Genomic DNA, 16,438 nt, shown 5'->3' with positions numbered 1-16,438 from the left:
TTTGGATTACATCAATTTGTGGTTATAGATGATAGATTATACGAACAAAGATAACAACTTGTGTGTCCTGCAATAAAACAAATCGTTGCGCAGTCAACTATTGACGATTTGAGATAATTGAATCGTTACGTAAATGTATTCCCGTTGAATGAGTAGCTTAATGGATTTCCCTACATTGGTTCTATTGCCACGACTCCCACAAGTGCAAATCTATATCACAACTAAAAACCTTTGCGTAATTGTCTTTTTTATCTCCTATTAATACTAAAAATGTGTGCGTTTTTTTTGAATAATTATGTACAATCGCTATAAATGATGTTAAAAACATACTATAACTGATTAAAGAGGAAGGTTTAAAAAGAAAATAATAACAAATATGTCGCATGTCCGTGCCATTCCATTAAAAGCGTTATCGTGCTAATAGGTTAACGACGTCGGATTATCTTGAAATAAAGTATAACTTAAAAGTGGGCTAGTGAAACCAGCCTATGTTAGAACTGGCCAGTTTAAGGCGCTAACATCTTCGAAAGCTCCTCATCCTGGAGGCAACCCTTAAGAAATTCTTCTTGAGTAAGTTGCCCGTCATTGTTTTCATCCATTTTTGCGAAGATATTCTTCGCACGCTCTTCGGCAGAATCTGCAGGTCTATTGCTGGAGCAAGCACCCAGCATATCGTAGATTGCCTGAAACGTAAACACAAATTTTATAAGAACTTGTATAGGGAGATGAAACAAAATTGGGTCATATTAGTCCCAGTAACTAATGGTTATACCGAGAAAACTATGTGTCTATTTTATCCTTTATATTGACATTAAATAATAAAATCATTAACTGGAAATAAAATAACCATTTCAATAACTTCTACAAATCGCACTTTTGCTATAAGGAATACGGAAGTCTTTATTGCCAATGTTTTTAAACACTGTTTTAAAAAAAACCTTCAAATGAAATATGTTTTTTAATATGGTTTCAACTTGATAATGCCGTCAGAAAACGCTGGATACAGATCGGTTCCAACGATCTTATTAGAAATACTTGGGGAGGTCTATGTTCAGTAGTAAACATCCTATGGCTGATGACGATGGTGAAGATATGGTACAACATTTTTTATAGTTCCATTTTTCAAATCTTCTGGATGTAATATTGAACCAAAATATTTACAAAAGCAATGAAATTTAAGGCAATAGTTATTTCGTTGTACAACAGCTCGTTATCGTTGGTATTACTAACCTGTACTATTTTAGTCATCTCCTGGATGTCAATCACTCCATTTCCGTCAACGTCATACATGCGGAAAGCCCACTTAAGCTTTTCTTCAGGAGTGCCGCTAGAAGTCACATGGATCGCCTGCAGAAATTCCTATAACAAACGTGAATTTCGATACACGATAAAAACACCAAAAAATTACAATGAAACCTCTCACAAACTAGACAAGTGTCTAGTAAAGTTTAACATCGCAAGAGCACTAACAGCGCGAAGCATTATATATATTAAGTTACATCGCATCGCTTTCACCAGACTTTAAAATGCATATATTAATAAATTTTCGCCAATATAGCCACAAGAAAATATAAACTTTGGAGATTTTGCTGCAGTATAGTTACCTTAAAGTCGATATAGCCATTTCTGTCCATGTCAAATGTGCGGAATACGTGATCACAGAATTCCACTGCATTTCCGGAAGGAAAGAACATCTTGTACATGTCGACGAATTTCGCTGGTGTCAATCGACCGTTGGGACAGTCTTGCTGTAAAATTAAGGAACATGATATTGATAACTGTACTGAGATTTTGGAAACATCCATTTAATTCCAAGGTATAATTTATAGCCAAAACATAAACAAGATATTAAGCGTCAGTAGTAATAATTTGTTCAGAGTTTACCTTAAATCCCTTGTACCACTCTTTAATAGTGGTTTCGTCGTACGAAGTATGAGTTTTAAGGAAATCCATGTCTTCCTTGGTCAGTTTATCCTTGCTAACGAAGCAGCCCATTTTGTCTTCTGAAATAAAAGCGAACTGTTTAAAAAAAAAACTTTGTGTAATAAGTATATTACATCATACTTATATATATCGCTATTAAGTCTTTTGCCAAGAATTAAAGCATTAGAATTTTATTTTCATTCATTCATATTAGCGGAAAAACCCGCTGCAAGGCTTAGACCTCACCCATAGATCGTCACAAAAAGACTCGTCAGTCTGACGCTACCCGTATCCAGTGACTTCCCACGAGCTTGATTATATCATCGGCCCATCTAGTGTTGGGCCTGCCCACGTCATGTTTGCCGGATAGTGGTTGCCACTCAAGAATCTTTCAGGCCCAACGACCCGTCGGCCACACGAAAGATGTACATTCCCCGCCCATTGCTACTTCAGATGAGCAATTCTTCATGCTTTCTTCGAAGCTTTGAGTATAGCCCTCTATTGCTTTCTGAGTGACGTTGAGCCTTCAGTGTCCTAATATCTCAGGCTAAGACCATACTGGACAAGGTGATGTAAATTAGTCTTTTTAAATACTCAAGAAAGACAAGGCGTTGAGCTTTCTTCTAAGGCGTAGTAGGCGACCATGTATACTCATATTTGATACTGGTACTACACTGGTTGAAACCCTACGCCTTTTGACTTTTCAATTATAATAATAATTGCTAGTAGCGATCTTTGGGGGAAGATTTACAGTGGACGTTTATCGATTGATACGATGAATATTAATATTGATAAACGTTCATAATATATAGCTAATATATATGTATGTAATAATATATATGTATGTATGTATGTAATTTATAAAAATAAGTAACGTAGCTTTACTTTATTCAGATTATTTATGAAATATCTATTAGAATTAAAATATTACAAACGATTTTTAAACACAAATTGTGAAGATGAGAGAAGATCATAAACAGGATCAAAAAAATTAGGCTTTTCTTTAAGACTTTTTTCTATGACTTAATTCAGTCCAAAATCTTTTAATTACTCTTAAAAGTACAAACTAATGAACTTCAGGCTATGATAGTATAATGTATGTCGTCATCGTTTCGATAAACGTATGATAAATTTGAAGATTCTAAAATAACATTGAAGCAAGTTGCACATATTACGTCACGTCGTTAGCATTCAATAGCATCCTATTGAAAACGTTTTCTGGCAATACGTGACTACCAAGGTGTTGTGAAAATAATTTTTAGGAACGAAAATAAATCTATGGCCTATTACTCCACACATTTGTTTTTTCATTTATTCATATTCTAATCAGTTGATTGGAATATAGTATCATTTGCGTTTATCACTCTGTTCGTAATGAGAACAATGCTAGAAAAACTATTTTCACAGAAACAAGATTCAGATTGAACTTTCCTACGTGACAACTTTTAACTTAAAAATTTATTATCGAATCGAATTTTCAGTGGACGATAAGAAAATAGGTCACTATCAAAGGTAATAACAATCTGAACATATCACCAGTGAGTTCCTAAAAACAGTTATTACAGTTCATCATCAAGTTATCTTTTACTCTTTTTATATATGTTTTGGGGTTATCGCGTCTATATGTTTACCGCCGCGACCCTAGTCGTGACTTCTGCGTGGTGCTAAGGGAGCAAAAAAATTCTGGTGGTAGGGATACGAACAAAGACATGTCGCCAAGCGGTTAGACTGTGTTACGGAAGGGATGTTTGGTGGTGTCACTTTAAGTGGATAGGTCGGAACAGTATCCTTATATTTGGCAGTCTAGTCACAGTCACAAAATTTTTGATGGCATTTTTAAGTTACTAGGTCCGAAGAACAGCGGTGTCCAATGCACAATTTCAGTTGGGGAGTCCAAGCATTGTGCTAGCCACGATCAAACCTGCTAGACGAAAAATTCGGGGATGCGTCATCGTGCCGGTTGGCGACCGGGTGCGAGGAGCCCGTAGTGATCTTTAAGGGGGCTCGAGCGTCCTTGCGGTCTCCGCGTTAGTTGCTTAATGATACGTCCTCTCGTTGACAAAGACTCGTTCCTCTTCCATCCTCTTTCCTCTCATCAATCAAAACAAGAATATTATCAAAGAGAAAAATATCAGTTCGACAGCGGTTGCACATCTTGTCGCTTCAAGTGCATTTCAGTAACATTGGAGGTTTTTACTCGAATGTTATCTCAGTCCATCATTACCTAAAGATTTATACACCGCATTTGCGCTTTCTTACGGAGACGCAAATCAGATGTCCACAAGACACTTCGTAACTGGCATACCCCAGTTACGTTCTAGAACAAAACTTTCGACTTATGCTGGGGTTTGCCTGTACGCTCGCGATGATATCTGTCGTCGACGTCTCCGTACTCTGGGAGATTCTAGTTTCTCAGTGATCATCAGTTCTAGTGGACACAGGTGTTGAGAAAATTCTCTATGTCTAAGTCTACCGATCGCACAGCGGGGATCAAGCGATAACTAAGCTTACAGACTATCTTTGTGTAGCTGCAAATGATGCGCAACAGTACCCTTCCGCAGATTTTTCACCGGTTATCCGGTATTTGAAGAACTGAGGGTAGAATATCAATCTTAGTTGCAGGATAATGGATCAATTAGAATACCATCGCCTCGCTGGTAGACAGCCAAGGTAGTCAGTCGCCGGGCCTTTCTATAGTACTGCAGGTGGGTTATAGAAGTAAGTATAAAGAGAAACGAATAGGCTGAGACAAAAAAAAATATAGGAACGAATTGGGATACATTAGAAAACATGTGATAGAAAATTAATATATAGTGAAAAAAGTAAAAAGTAGGAGGTAAATAAACACAATTTAAAACGTACAAAATAATAAAATTCGTCCGTTCATTCGTTGAGGGATTACGAGGTAATTCCTGTGTACCCAAGATAGGGGAAATACGACATTATAAAAACGTACTGTTGTTCCTTGTCAGTTTCATACTTCCTTCATACTTCCTTCCTGGTCCTTATCGGAAAGGCAGCCAACGAGTATGGCGTTATAAGCCAGCAGATTGGGACGGGTTGCGTTCGTTCTTTGCATTTTATCCCAGGTAGCCCGTTTGCTTTTCTTCCAGTGATCCATCATCGTGCGCGGAAGCAGTAACAGATGTAGTTAGTCAAGCAATGGAACATTTTGTTCCAATTGCCGTCTTGCTATAGCTCGCTCAAGTTCGACCATGGTTCGGACCTGAATGTCGACGTGTGGTGCGCAAAAACATACAATATTTTTAATCATAGTCTATATTCAAACCTACAAACTGAAGAACATTCGCGAAAAGAAAAGAGAAGGGCTGCCAAGGCCTGGCTCCAAAAGAAGTCCTGTTAAGACCGTATCAGTCGAGTATGAATAAAATTTACTTCATATCCTGCGGATAGCAAAGCGTTTTGTTCTCTGGCCAAGTTAAAGCGATATTGACGGGTCATTGGTTTACACCGCAAAGGAAAAAGCAAACTTAGTTGCTTAATTCTTCGCAGAAAATTTTCTTCTACATGCGGCTGGTGCGATATCTCCTTGCCTACCCCGGTTCTAAGCTTCTATGGCGCAAATTTTTATCCGCCAGCCCTGATAGAATACCAGCTCACGTCCTTAAGTTTTGTGCTACCGAGCCTGCGTCTGCTTTAACACGCTTGTTAAGCCTCTCTCTTAAGACTGGTCAAGTGGCGAAATTGGATGAAATTTCAAACATGCAAACGTGCAACCTGTGTCCAAGAAAGTATCCTATGCTGGACTTTCTAACTATTGCACTATCTCGGTTACGTCTACACTCTTTAAGACTACGGAACATTAAGTGTACTAAATAGTAAGCAGACCGACGACTCTGTGACTGGCAATACAGATTTTGCGGAAATCGGTCTACTGGAGATGTTCTTGCGTATTCAACGTATATCAGGAATTAAATTATCTACAAATATGGTGGATCATTCGCACTTTATTTGGATATCATGAAGGCTTTTGATAGGATCTTGTAAGAGAGCCTGGTAGGCTTTTGCTCTGGCTTGTTTTCGTGAAAGATCGATTGATACCACTGGCATGCTCGGCTTGTTTACTCGACTTGGCTGCTCGTCCAACCAATCGGCAATCAACTGCAAATCTTTCCCTGCTACGTATTAACTATCTGTTAAAGCCTGGTATTTTTCGGTAAGCAGACGCTATTTTGACAATATATTCGACAGTAAGATATATCTAATATACAAGCCAAAGGAGTACATATTCAGTCTCACAGGGTGGCTTTAGTTGATCGCGTACACTTGTCTTTATAAGTAGTCTCTTACTGAGGCAACAATAATCTGGTCAAGATTAACGCCGGCTAACCAGGCGTGCATATTCACTGCAAAATGAAGGCCCTTTCAACTGGATCCGACTTTCTAAAGAGCAATAATACTGGTGATCGATCACCTCGAGCTGTTGATTATTACACTAACATCAAATCTCAACTTCGGGTCGTTTATTTAAACTAAAGCCCAATTAGTTGTCAAGAAGCTGGGTATTCTTGGTAAAGTTCGGCAGTATTTTATACCAGGAGAGCTCTTCAGTCTGTATGTAGCGTTAGTTCGGTCATAGATACAATACTGTAGCCATCTGTGGGATGGACCGGTGAAGTACTAGCTCGAAACTTGAACTTGCTGATTGATAACGATGCTTTGGTAAGCACTAAGCTTCACAGATTGGAGCATCAGCAAAAGTTGCCAGTTTATCGGTATTCTATAAACTGCCTTTTGGAGAATGAGCAGCGGAATAATTCCGAAATAATTCCCCCATCTCCTTTCTTTCATCGGACAACTAGACGTACGGATTCACTACACAACCGTACATGGATGAAATTCCTTTCACTCGCACTAAGTTTTGCTAATACTTTGATAGTGCCAACAATCAAGGAGTGAAACAACCTATCAGTGTCATTGTTTCCAGAAAATTATAACCTAGGAGTCTTCAAGACAAGAGTTAATAGGATTCTTCTACACAAACATGTATTATCGTATAATGACGAGGTCGCCATCGCTTAATATCAGGCGAAACAGAGGTCAAATGCTTTGAAAATAAAAAGGTTAAAAAAGTTACAGTTTGATTTTCCATTTCATTGAGAAATGTTAGCCGAACTTTAGGACTTATTATACATTTTGGAGAGTGAAATTTTGTTGTGAATCAATAAATCTCTTAACTACATTTTACTAAGTTTCGCCCACAAATAATGAAATTAAAATTCCAATTGTATATTCTCAATTCAAATAATTTCTAACAAATATATCCAGTACCCACAAAAACCCATGCAGACGTAATTGTTTCACTTCCATATTCTTCTTTCCGGATCCGTTAAAGAAACCGCTCAACCCTTTTTATATTGTGATTTTGTATGCGAGGAAGAGAGTACGCTGCTTCTTTCCGATTGATAATAACGAATCTAAAATGAGTATTGTGTTTGCCATCCGCAAGTCGCGAAATCTTATCCAATTAAAGCGATGATTACTTTTATCGAAAAGCGCATGGAATTTCACAAAAGATTTATACTAATAGTTCTGATTTTTGTTATCAAACTAAAACAGATAAGAAAAATCCAGAGAAGGATAGAAGCGGCTTTGTAATGAGTTTCGGTTAATGAAGATCACTTTCACAGAAGCTTGTTAAATGCATTATATATTTAGCACTGATTACATCTTCTGGGATGATCACAGCACTTCATTCGTAGGACACCTAACGCTGGACATAGACGTCCATCATAGATTTCCAACAAGATCGGTTAGAAGTTGCCGCCTGCATACGACGTTTTCCGACGACCTTTATTAGTCACTCTATGAATATTGTGGCTGGATAGCCGATGCCGCTTGCCGGCCCATAATTTTTATTCCAGCATCGTAAGGCCCCTATTTCTGAATCGGATGTTGTAAATAAACTGCGAGAATAGCCTTCTTTATGTCTTATTCAGAGACTGTGAAGTTATCGATGAGAGCCGAAGTGAGAGGTTACATTTCAATGCCGTATGTGATGAACAAGTAGTACACATTACTCGTAATTGTTTATCTTAAGGCACTGAGAGATGTTTGTACGACAATTACATTTATTAGCAGATTTGGTTTACCTTTTTATGATAGTTCCATAATAACATACAGTCCTTGGCAGTGATTGGCAATACTTTCGTGTGTCGTACATAATGTAACAAAGTATATTCTTTGGAAACAAGCTAGATAAACTAACATTAGCTTGCTTTGTAACACTTCTCTATGAAAATATTATGTTTATTAGCATATTTTTTTAATTAACTTTACGGTTAGGTATCACAAAACATCGTGCACCGTTTATGTTTTAAGTATTTATGATAACATATAATTAAATTAGAGGAAAGGCCGCTGTTGTGTGATAAATGTATGCCAATCTGTATTTTTTGTTATTAAATACTCATATACAAAACTAGTATACTTAAACAAAGGAGAAAATTATATTGACGTGTTTCAACATTATTTGTATGTACTAGAAAGATTGAGACTTTTTTAGGTTTATTATATGTTGTGTCAAGGTGATCCAAAAATGTCGTATCTAGTCTATTCTATGCATTTGAAGTTGTGTTGTTAGCCGATTTCGTCTTTGTACAGCTGCATCGAAATTGTGTTGCGGGAGCAGGAGGTCTGCGAGCTAAATATTTACATCAAAGACGCACGCACGAAGGGAGACTATATCCATGTAGGTATTAGGTAGTGTAGTGAATGAGGTGTAGTGTAAGTTATGCGAAGCGCGGACTACTCGGCGGTCGGAAGCAATATGGGCCACTCCTGACCACCCTTGCTTGAACGCGGGCTAAGTGCGGGGGAATGCTCGGTGTATCGTGCCCAACGGGGGCTCGATGTGAGGCAAATGTCCTAACGTCGATAGGAAATTTAAATAAATTCGCTCAGGAAATTTAAATAAAGCGCTCCAAAGTATCGAAGGCTTTGCGGAGTTTTGGCGGCAAGTATGTAAACTCGAAATCTCTGTTAGAAAGGTACTGCGCGAGGGCTTTAGGTTCCTTGGCAGACGATGGAGACCCGAAATGGGGCTTGGTGGATATAAGTTTCTTCGAGTGAGCCACCAAATAGCCAATAGTGTTTAAAAAGGATTCTATTTTAATATATTACATAATGAGCAAGTGTTTTACTTCGTGAATTTTATTTAATGTATCTAAATTACTACCAACTATCATTTAAAAATGTTACCAAAATAGATTGCACTAATTCATAAGCATATTATAGTTGATTAATATATTTATGCTCCTGTTATAAACGAAATTTATTGATTGACGTTGTTTTAATTACATCATCGGTTGTATTTTCTAAACGATTACTATGTTTGATTGACAGTGCTTTTGAGCTATAAAGTTTTGGTGCAAATTAAATATTTCTAAATAGCTCTTCAATAATAATCTTTGGCACCAATAACAACGACAAATATAATGTTGTACTCTTAAATTCGTACTTTAAACGTAGGTAAAGTTAGAAATCTTTCAACTATAAGCTCACCGGCCACGATGTATTACATATTATATCTCGTGCATCTTTCGCAACTACGGAAGCCCTTTCTTAAATATTATTATTATTCATACTTTGAATTGTACGCACGCGAGAACATTTATTTGTATTTATATCCTTTTTTCAGTCAGATAACTAAAATAAGAATACGTCACTTTTGTTACATTGCGTGATTCAAATTAATTTTAAAATATTATTTAAACTTTTTGAAAAAGAAGGTATTTTGCCTTTAATAAATATTACAGATGTTCAGTTTTCTTTGGAGATGCATGTTTTGTGACTTACTTATTCTCGTTTGAAGTTGTTGCTGTTAGCCGGGGGTTTTTACATCTTCATCTGAGATTTGTTCACGGAAAGAAGGGTCCATATGTTTTGTAATGATACCGCAAATTTTGCAAGGTATGAGCTAACAAAAATGTCTTCTTCAGCCGTTATATCACAATATCTATGAATTATTTATTTTTCCAACTTCCTTGTCCTTCGCTTAACATAAAAATTGAACTGTTTACTTGACAAAAATTAGTATCGGACTTAAAGTTTTGTTTGCTTTTTCATTCAGCTTATTAACATATAGGAAAGATTGATTGAAAATATGCGATTTATATTATATATATTGTTATGGCGATACACCTATAACAATGAAATTCGGATTTCAAATTTTTTAAGATTTACACGACTTCTTAAAATTTACATGCTTTATCCTTCCAGTCATAAAAACGATGTTTAGTGTTGCAAACATTGATGTACGTAACCAAATACCCTTAATTCGATTATTCGATTTAAAATAGATTGCGAACTACTATCCTTAAAAAAGTTTTAATAGTTTAATGATTAACTAGAACTAGTTATAAACAGATCCATGGATCTCTATAACTATTTTATTAAGTGGTTCTCAACTTTACATTCTCTAGGAATATTATATCTCTATAAATCTTTTTTACCTTTCTTTTGAAAAGCCTAAAGTAGAGACATTGTAATTTAATTTATTTCATACTCTGTTAAAAAAACGTTATAAAATTACTTTGGTAACAAAAATCAAACCGCCTCAGTAAAGTCGAAGAATATTTAATGAAGTTATCGGAGGAGGAACGAGAGGAAATTTAATAAATTAAGGCTTGATAGGTGTTGGGAAAAATGCTGAATCACATATTTAATACATCGAAAAGAAATATAAAATGTAACGTAACAGACATTTGTGGGTAGTGAGGCAGAGAAAAAATAATGTTATCTTTTTAGCAGCGTCATTTTATGTTTCATAATATAGATGTTTGATTTTCAAATAAATAATAAAAGTATATTGCGAGTGGTGTATAGTCTGAAGTAGCTAAATATCTTTTCCATATAAGTGATAATAATATTAGAAAAACATTCACCTGTATCTAGTGACATATAAGAAGTTTTAAAATAGTCCAATTGGAATCTGACAACTATATGGAGTATCGCATTGTATACAAAATAATAAGATTTAAATTTTAAATTGTTTAAACATAATGAAGTTAGTATTTTTTTTAAAAACAAGCAATTTCAATCCAAATCCTCATCATTTCATTCTCGAGAAACCATTAATGTGTCACAAACAATATTTTAAGGCTGTTAAGATTTTAGAATTTTTTAAGAAATATTAGCTATTGAAAATGTAAGTAGACTGCGTTTGAAATATGAATACCTATAAATTCTATCTTCGCCATTTATTTATAGCCACGATTATGGCTTTTGCATTACGTCATATAATTCCTGAATGTCTATTTAAAGATGTTTCAGAACTGAACTGAAAAAAGATTAAGTGATTTACGCAGCTGACTGTATACACACTAAAGACCGAAATAGTTTTACGGATAAAGTCGAAGGTAAGACAACGTAGTGACGCCCGTTTCACGAGAGATGGAGAAATCAAAGCATGCCTCCTGCATACTAAACCGTTTGCTTGTAAATTATGTTTGGCGTTAGAGATTTCAGATAATGGTACTTACACAGTACCTTCGAAGCGTACTACAGATAGTTCAGTGCGCTTTAGATTTTTGCTTATTTTCAAATGTTTATCAAATAAATCTTTGGGCAGTGATTGAGAGCGATTCATACACACACGCAACTGGCTAATAACTCAATGTAAGTTTTTACTAATGACGTTATATTACGTCAATTCTCATGGCTAATAAAGGGTTCGCAAGTGGATATGAGATCATAATCAGCATGGATCGTTCGATTAGAAAATATCTTACAAAAATTAAATGTAAATTTTCATTTAAGACAGAATGTTGGCACATCATGTCAACAATGATCAGATTAGTAACACTTTCAGTTTTGAGTTTTTTAATTGCAATGATCAGATTTTTGCTGGAAATAAATTGCATTCTGAAACAATATAATATACGTTGCGATGTAGTAGCAGCGTAGTTATAGTGCGAGGCACTGCTGTAGTGCCTTCCAGTACAGCCATTCATAGTTGAAAGCGATCAATTATTAACGGAACAATTGGATGAATATCAGTGGTGCACAACTGATGTTGCGCACAGAGATTAAAAAGTATTGCATAAAAATTGAATATAAACAAGATTTTGAATATATTAAGTAAATTTTATTTTATTGCAGCTTCACCCCTTTATATACCTAGCACTGTTCCTTGCTGGACTATGCTAAAGTATGTATACCTTTATAATTTATATTTTTTTTTAAAACTTTGGTCTGTTATTATAGGTAACTTAATTTTTTATTTATAATATGAACTCTATTTAAAAAATTAAGCCCCATTCCCATTAGTCTCGCCATAAATTGATAATGATTTTGATCTATATATTTCGCAAATTTTGAGTAATATATTTCATTAAAATAAACACTGTATTTTATTTTACTTTTTTGTTTAATAAGTTTTGAATTGATTAGTAGGGTTATCGAGTTCTTTACATAAGAAAGTGACTATTCTTGTCGTGATTAGGCTTAAACGGCGTTAAGTAACCCCGCCTGCCTCTGCCAGTGCGGATATTCAGCACTAAATGGTAATTCTTAATAGCTTTAATAATTGCACTGAAAGTGCCCTTCACTTCACATGAACCTCTCGAACCTCGTTCCAGGCGACCTCTTACAAAAGAAATTTAGCGGCAGTTATTCGTTACGTTTAAATTATTTACATACACATACAAAGAGTGCATTGTTACATTTTCAACATTGATATTATTTTAACTCCTCAAGCAGGCATTTTTACCTTGTGATAATTAATTAATTTTTTGAGTTTTAAATGATATTAAAAAAAATGTAGCAACACTCGTTTAGAGCAACATCTTCAAGAGATATAATTCCATCTATCCGATCGTTGTTGTCAAACGTTAGACATTTTCCGAGTCGAGAGGAGAAATAGAACAAAATACGGCAACAAAGTGAGTGGAAGTAAATGACGTTATCTATTTAGTACCGCATGATCAGTTTGCAAGCGGCTTACAATACGTAGAATTACCAAATAGTTTTAAATAAAATAGTTTCTTAAAATAAAACTTTACTAAGGAAATAGGTGATTTCAATAACAAAAATTAATTGTTTGGTGGTTTGCTTGAGTGGTTTGATAATAAATTACAGGAAGTTGATCCACATAGACTGATAACATAGTTTCTAGAAAAAAATAACACTCTTCAATTCAGCTATAAAACTTTTTTGTTGCGTTTTATTCATTACAATTTTATTACCCGGGTAGTTAAATACGCGGCAACTGCTGGCTGCTGACGCTATCAATTATGAATTTTATATATATTGTACAGTATTAGAAAAAAAAAGTTTACTTTTCCTTGTCAAATTATATTAACAATATACTTATTACGATAAATTTGTAGCTAGCTAGTGAAGTCTGTTGGTTCATTTTTTAAACATTTATGATCTTTAATGTGTAAGCAAGTGTAGGATTTTATTCATTCATAGTGCTCATTGATAAGTTCAAAAACTATACATCATCATCAATTTAGGTGTAATACGTCCACCGCTGGACACAGTTTTTGTTTGGAGTGTCAGAAGTGTTATCGGACTTGCCCGCCTCCTTCAGTTGCTGACGTAGTGTTCGCCTTCTTGCAACCCAGTGCAATAAAATCCTGTGATCAGCGTTTGGAGTGTCGGAAGTCTCTTCGGACTTCCTCGCCTTCCGTAGTAGCAGCTTCCTATTTCTAACTGTAAAGTAGACGTACAGACTGTAACGTCTAAGGTCCCTGAGAAACCGGCAGTGAACGCACATTAAGTTTGTGAACGGTCGCAGACTGCTCCTGTCGCTTCGGTCCGGACGGCTCCTTTGTAGTGCCAAGTGAAGAAGCAAGCCGCACCCGAGCTACATGCTCGGACAACATCCATCAGCCTGCTCGCTCCCCACGCATTTGCGTTTCGATACCAGTCGCGCGCCGTCGCCATTTCCCTCGGCCCGGGGCGGGCCGCGATCCGCATGTTGCTAGGAACCGTTTTCTCTCACGGCACCCCCGCGTGGGATGTTCTAGGGACTTAGGTAGGTAAGGCTAGGGCTCATAGGCGCGTTTTACGGACGCCGGGTGACTCCGCATCCGTACGACCGTTTAAGGCTCATTCTTCACCGAGCTTAGTTAAAATTGCTGACGCGTTATGACGCTTAGTAATGTGGGCTAACCTCTCCACGGTCACCGCTGTTCGGCACATGGGTGCCCAGAGTGACCACTTAGGTCACTTCATTCAGACTTCCGCGTACCTGCGCTTACTGCATGGTTCCGTGCTTAGTGTCTTCCCCCCCTCCCCCTCTGCCATTCGGCAGGTAGGTGCAGAGTAGTTCAGCTCCACTGACTCACCTTTCCACGCTTTATGGCGTAATCCTGGCGTAATTACACTGGTCCTCCCATCGGCGAAGACTCCGTCATTACCTTCAGCCGTAAGTTAGCCCAAAAGTACCCGAACGAGTACAAGGCTGACATCAAAGACCCGCCCCCGGTGCGTTAAGTGCCTACCGCGCTGGGGCGGTGATTGCACCCGTCGCGCAGTCACAGAGACACCACCTTCGTGTGTCCTCTGTAAAACTGAATGGCATCACTCCAACTACAGGGGCTGCCTTAAGGCGCCTGAAAACACCGATCAGGCTGCACCCTATCCTCCCGCCCTCCCAAAGTCGCCGCCCAATCAACCTCCTCCGCTTCCGCGGGGATAGTTTCGAAGCCCACTTCGAAACCTCTTCTCCCCCCTCCGCCTACAGCTACTTCAGCCTGGACACTACCCGAGAGGTAAGCCCGCCACCCTCCCATCCGCCCCTTCGGTGGTTAACGAGCAACTGAAACCCACCAAGCCCCAAACCGGGTCTCCCTTGCCCGCCGAGGAACTCAAAGCCCTCGCGCTCTACCTCGTCAATGTAGACCTCGACGAGGTCTGCATCTTTGCCGCAAAACTCCGCAAAGCCTCCGGTCCCTCGGAGCTCTTCCTCTGTATCGCGAAGCACTTGGCGCTTCTCGCTGCCCTTACAGCGAAATTTAAATAATCTCCGTTCCCGTTTCGACGTCAGGATGCACCTCACATCAAGCCTCGTCGGTCTCGATGCACAAATCATTCACCACTCATATACACATGACTCGGCGGCCGCGCCCGCCTAACCTGCGTTCAAGCGAGAGCGGTTTGGAGAGGCCTGTGTCACTCCTGACCGCCGAGTAGTCCTCGCTTCGCTCTATGTACAGTACACCTCGTTTACTACACTATATACCTACACGGGTATAGTCCTCCACGTGTGCGCGTCTTCGTTGTAACTGGTGTACAATCGCCAGCGTAAATTTTTTTAGTCCTTAAGTCCATAACTTAAATATATCAAATGCAAATGCAAGCAGCCTGCATCCATCATCTTCCGACGACTTTAACAAGGTTTATTATGTATTTATTTCAAACTCTGGACGTTGTCCATCCAGTGGGTGAACTATCGATTGTCCACGACCTTAAAATAATTTGTACTTGTTTGTAGATTAATAAGATTTTGGAAATAATTAGAAAAATACTATATGATAATCTTTCTTGCATTTACACTAAAACTTAAGTTTACGAGTATACCTATGGGTAAATAATTATCCGTAAAGGTTTATTTTATTATTATTAAAACTTATTTTTATTATGTGTAATAACTATATAGTGGTATTTATTGTTGTATAAACTTAAAAACACGAAGTACTTAACTTTTATGAAAAGGCCTTGAAATGTACAGAAATTACAAGCGTCAATATTTCAATACATTCAAAGCTTACAATTACGTTTTTTTTTTAACAAATTACGAGTTTTAATAGATCTGAACACTTAGGTAGGATCGGATGCTTTGCTGCAGTTTCAATTGGACGTAGATCTGTATAGGAAATAAATTGAAAATCGTTGAGGGCTTACAAAATATTTGCATAGTAACCGTGCTGAGAACGTAGCCCCCGTCTGCATCCGTACATCAACATAAAAAGAAGCAAACGTAACTCATCGAAAGGTTCTTCGATCGCACGAAGTGAATGGGTGGATTTTACTGTTAAAATATAAAACATTTCTTTTATACAACCAACGGACTTACCATACACATCTATTCGTTACCGCAACATCTTAAAAGTGAAAATGTATTCTTATATACCTACATATATATATACATATGTACATCTATTCGTAGGCGAGAGGTTGTAAATAGAAATATTAAAAATAAACGCACCTTTCCGTGTCTTAGAGGAGCTAGCAGATGTTACAAGACTTAATATTTTTTATAGTATCCTGAACACCAAGCTTATCAGATCATTATCATTATCATTTTAGCCGTTATATAATAAGGATTAAGGAAAAGGAAATCTATGGGGGAGATCCATGGAAGTGGCCCTCATCAATGACGTCAGCCACCTTGTGAGTGAATGTCCTACGTTCGCTTAATGGTCCGTGGTCTCTGCTACCTTAAGGATGGATGGCCCCAGCGCCCTTCTGTTCTGGTCCTATGTGATCAACTGCCACCATAACTTGCCAATCGGCTGTGCTATGTTAGTTACGTTCTTTCGTC

General features: G+C 37.4%; 1 protein-coding gene across 2 annotated transcripts in view; it reads right to left on the bottom strand.

The window, feature by feature from the left end:
* Positions 1 to 506: 506 nt before the first annotated feature.
* Positions 507 to 16,438, bottom strand: part of LOC137922021 (neuronal calcium sensor 2) — a 53,723-nt gene continuing 37,791 nt past the window's right edge. For both annotated transcript variants that reach the window (XM_068764855.1, XM_068764864.1), the window contains 4 exons: positions 1,885 to 2,003; positions 1,605 to 1,748; positions 1,231 to 1,359; positions 507 to 683 (listed from right to left, as the gene is read on the bottom strand). In XM_068764855.1, the coding sequence (XP_068620956.1) occupies positions 507 to 683; positions 1,231 to 1,359; positions 1,605 to 1,748; positions 1,885 to 1,995 (561 nt within the window). In that variant the 5' untranslated portion in view covers positions 1,996 to 2,003. The remainder of the gene's footprint in view (positions 684 to 1,230; positions 1,360 to 1,604; positions 1,749 to 1,884; positions 2,004 to 16,438) is intronic.

This window comes from Battus philenor, unplaced genomic scaffold, assembly GCF_028537555.1.
Source record: "Battus philenor isolate CCGP_79_NKW_IND1 unplaced genomic scaffold, ilBatPhil1.0.hap1 SCAF_1, whole genome shotgun sequence".
Lineage (NCBI taxonomy): Eukaryota > Metazoa > Arthropoda > Insecta > Lepidoptera > Papilionidae > Battus > Battus philenor.
This window is presented reverse-complemented; position numbering and strand designations above follow the sequence as displayed.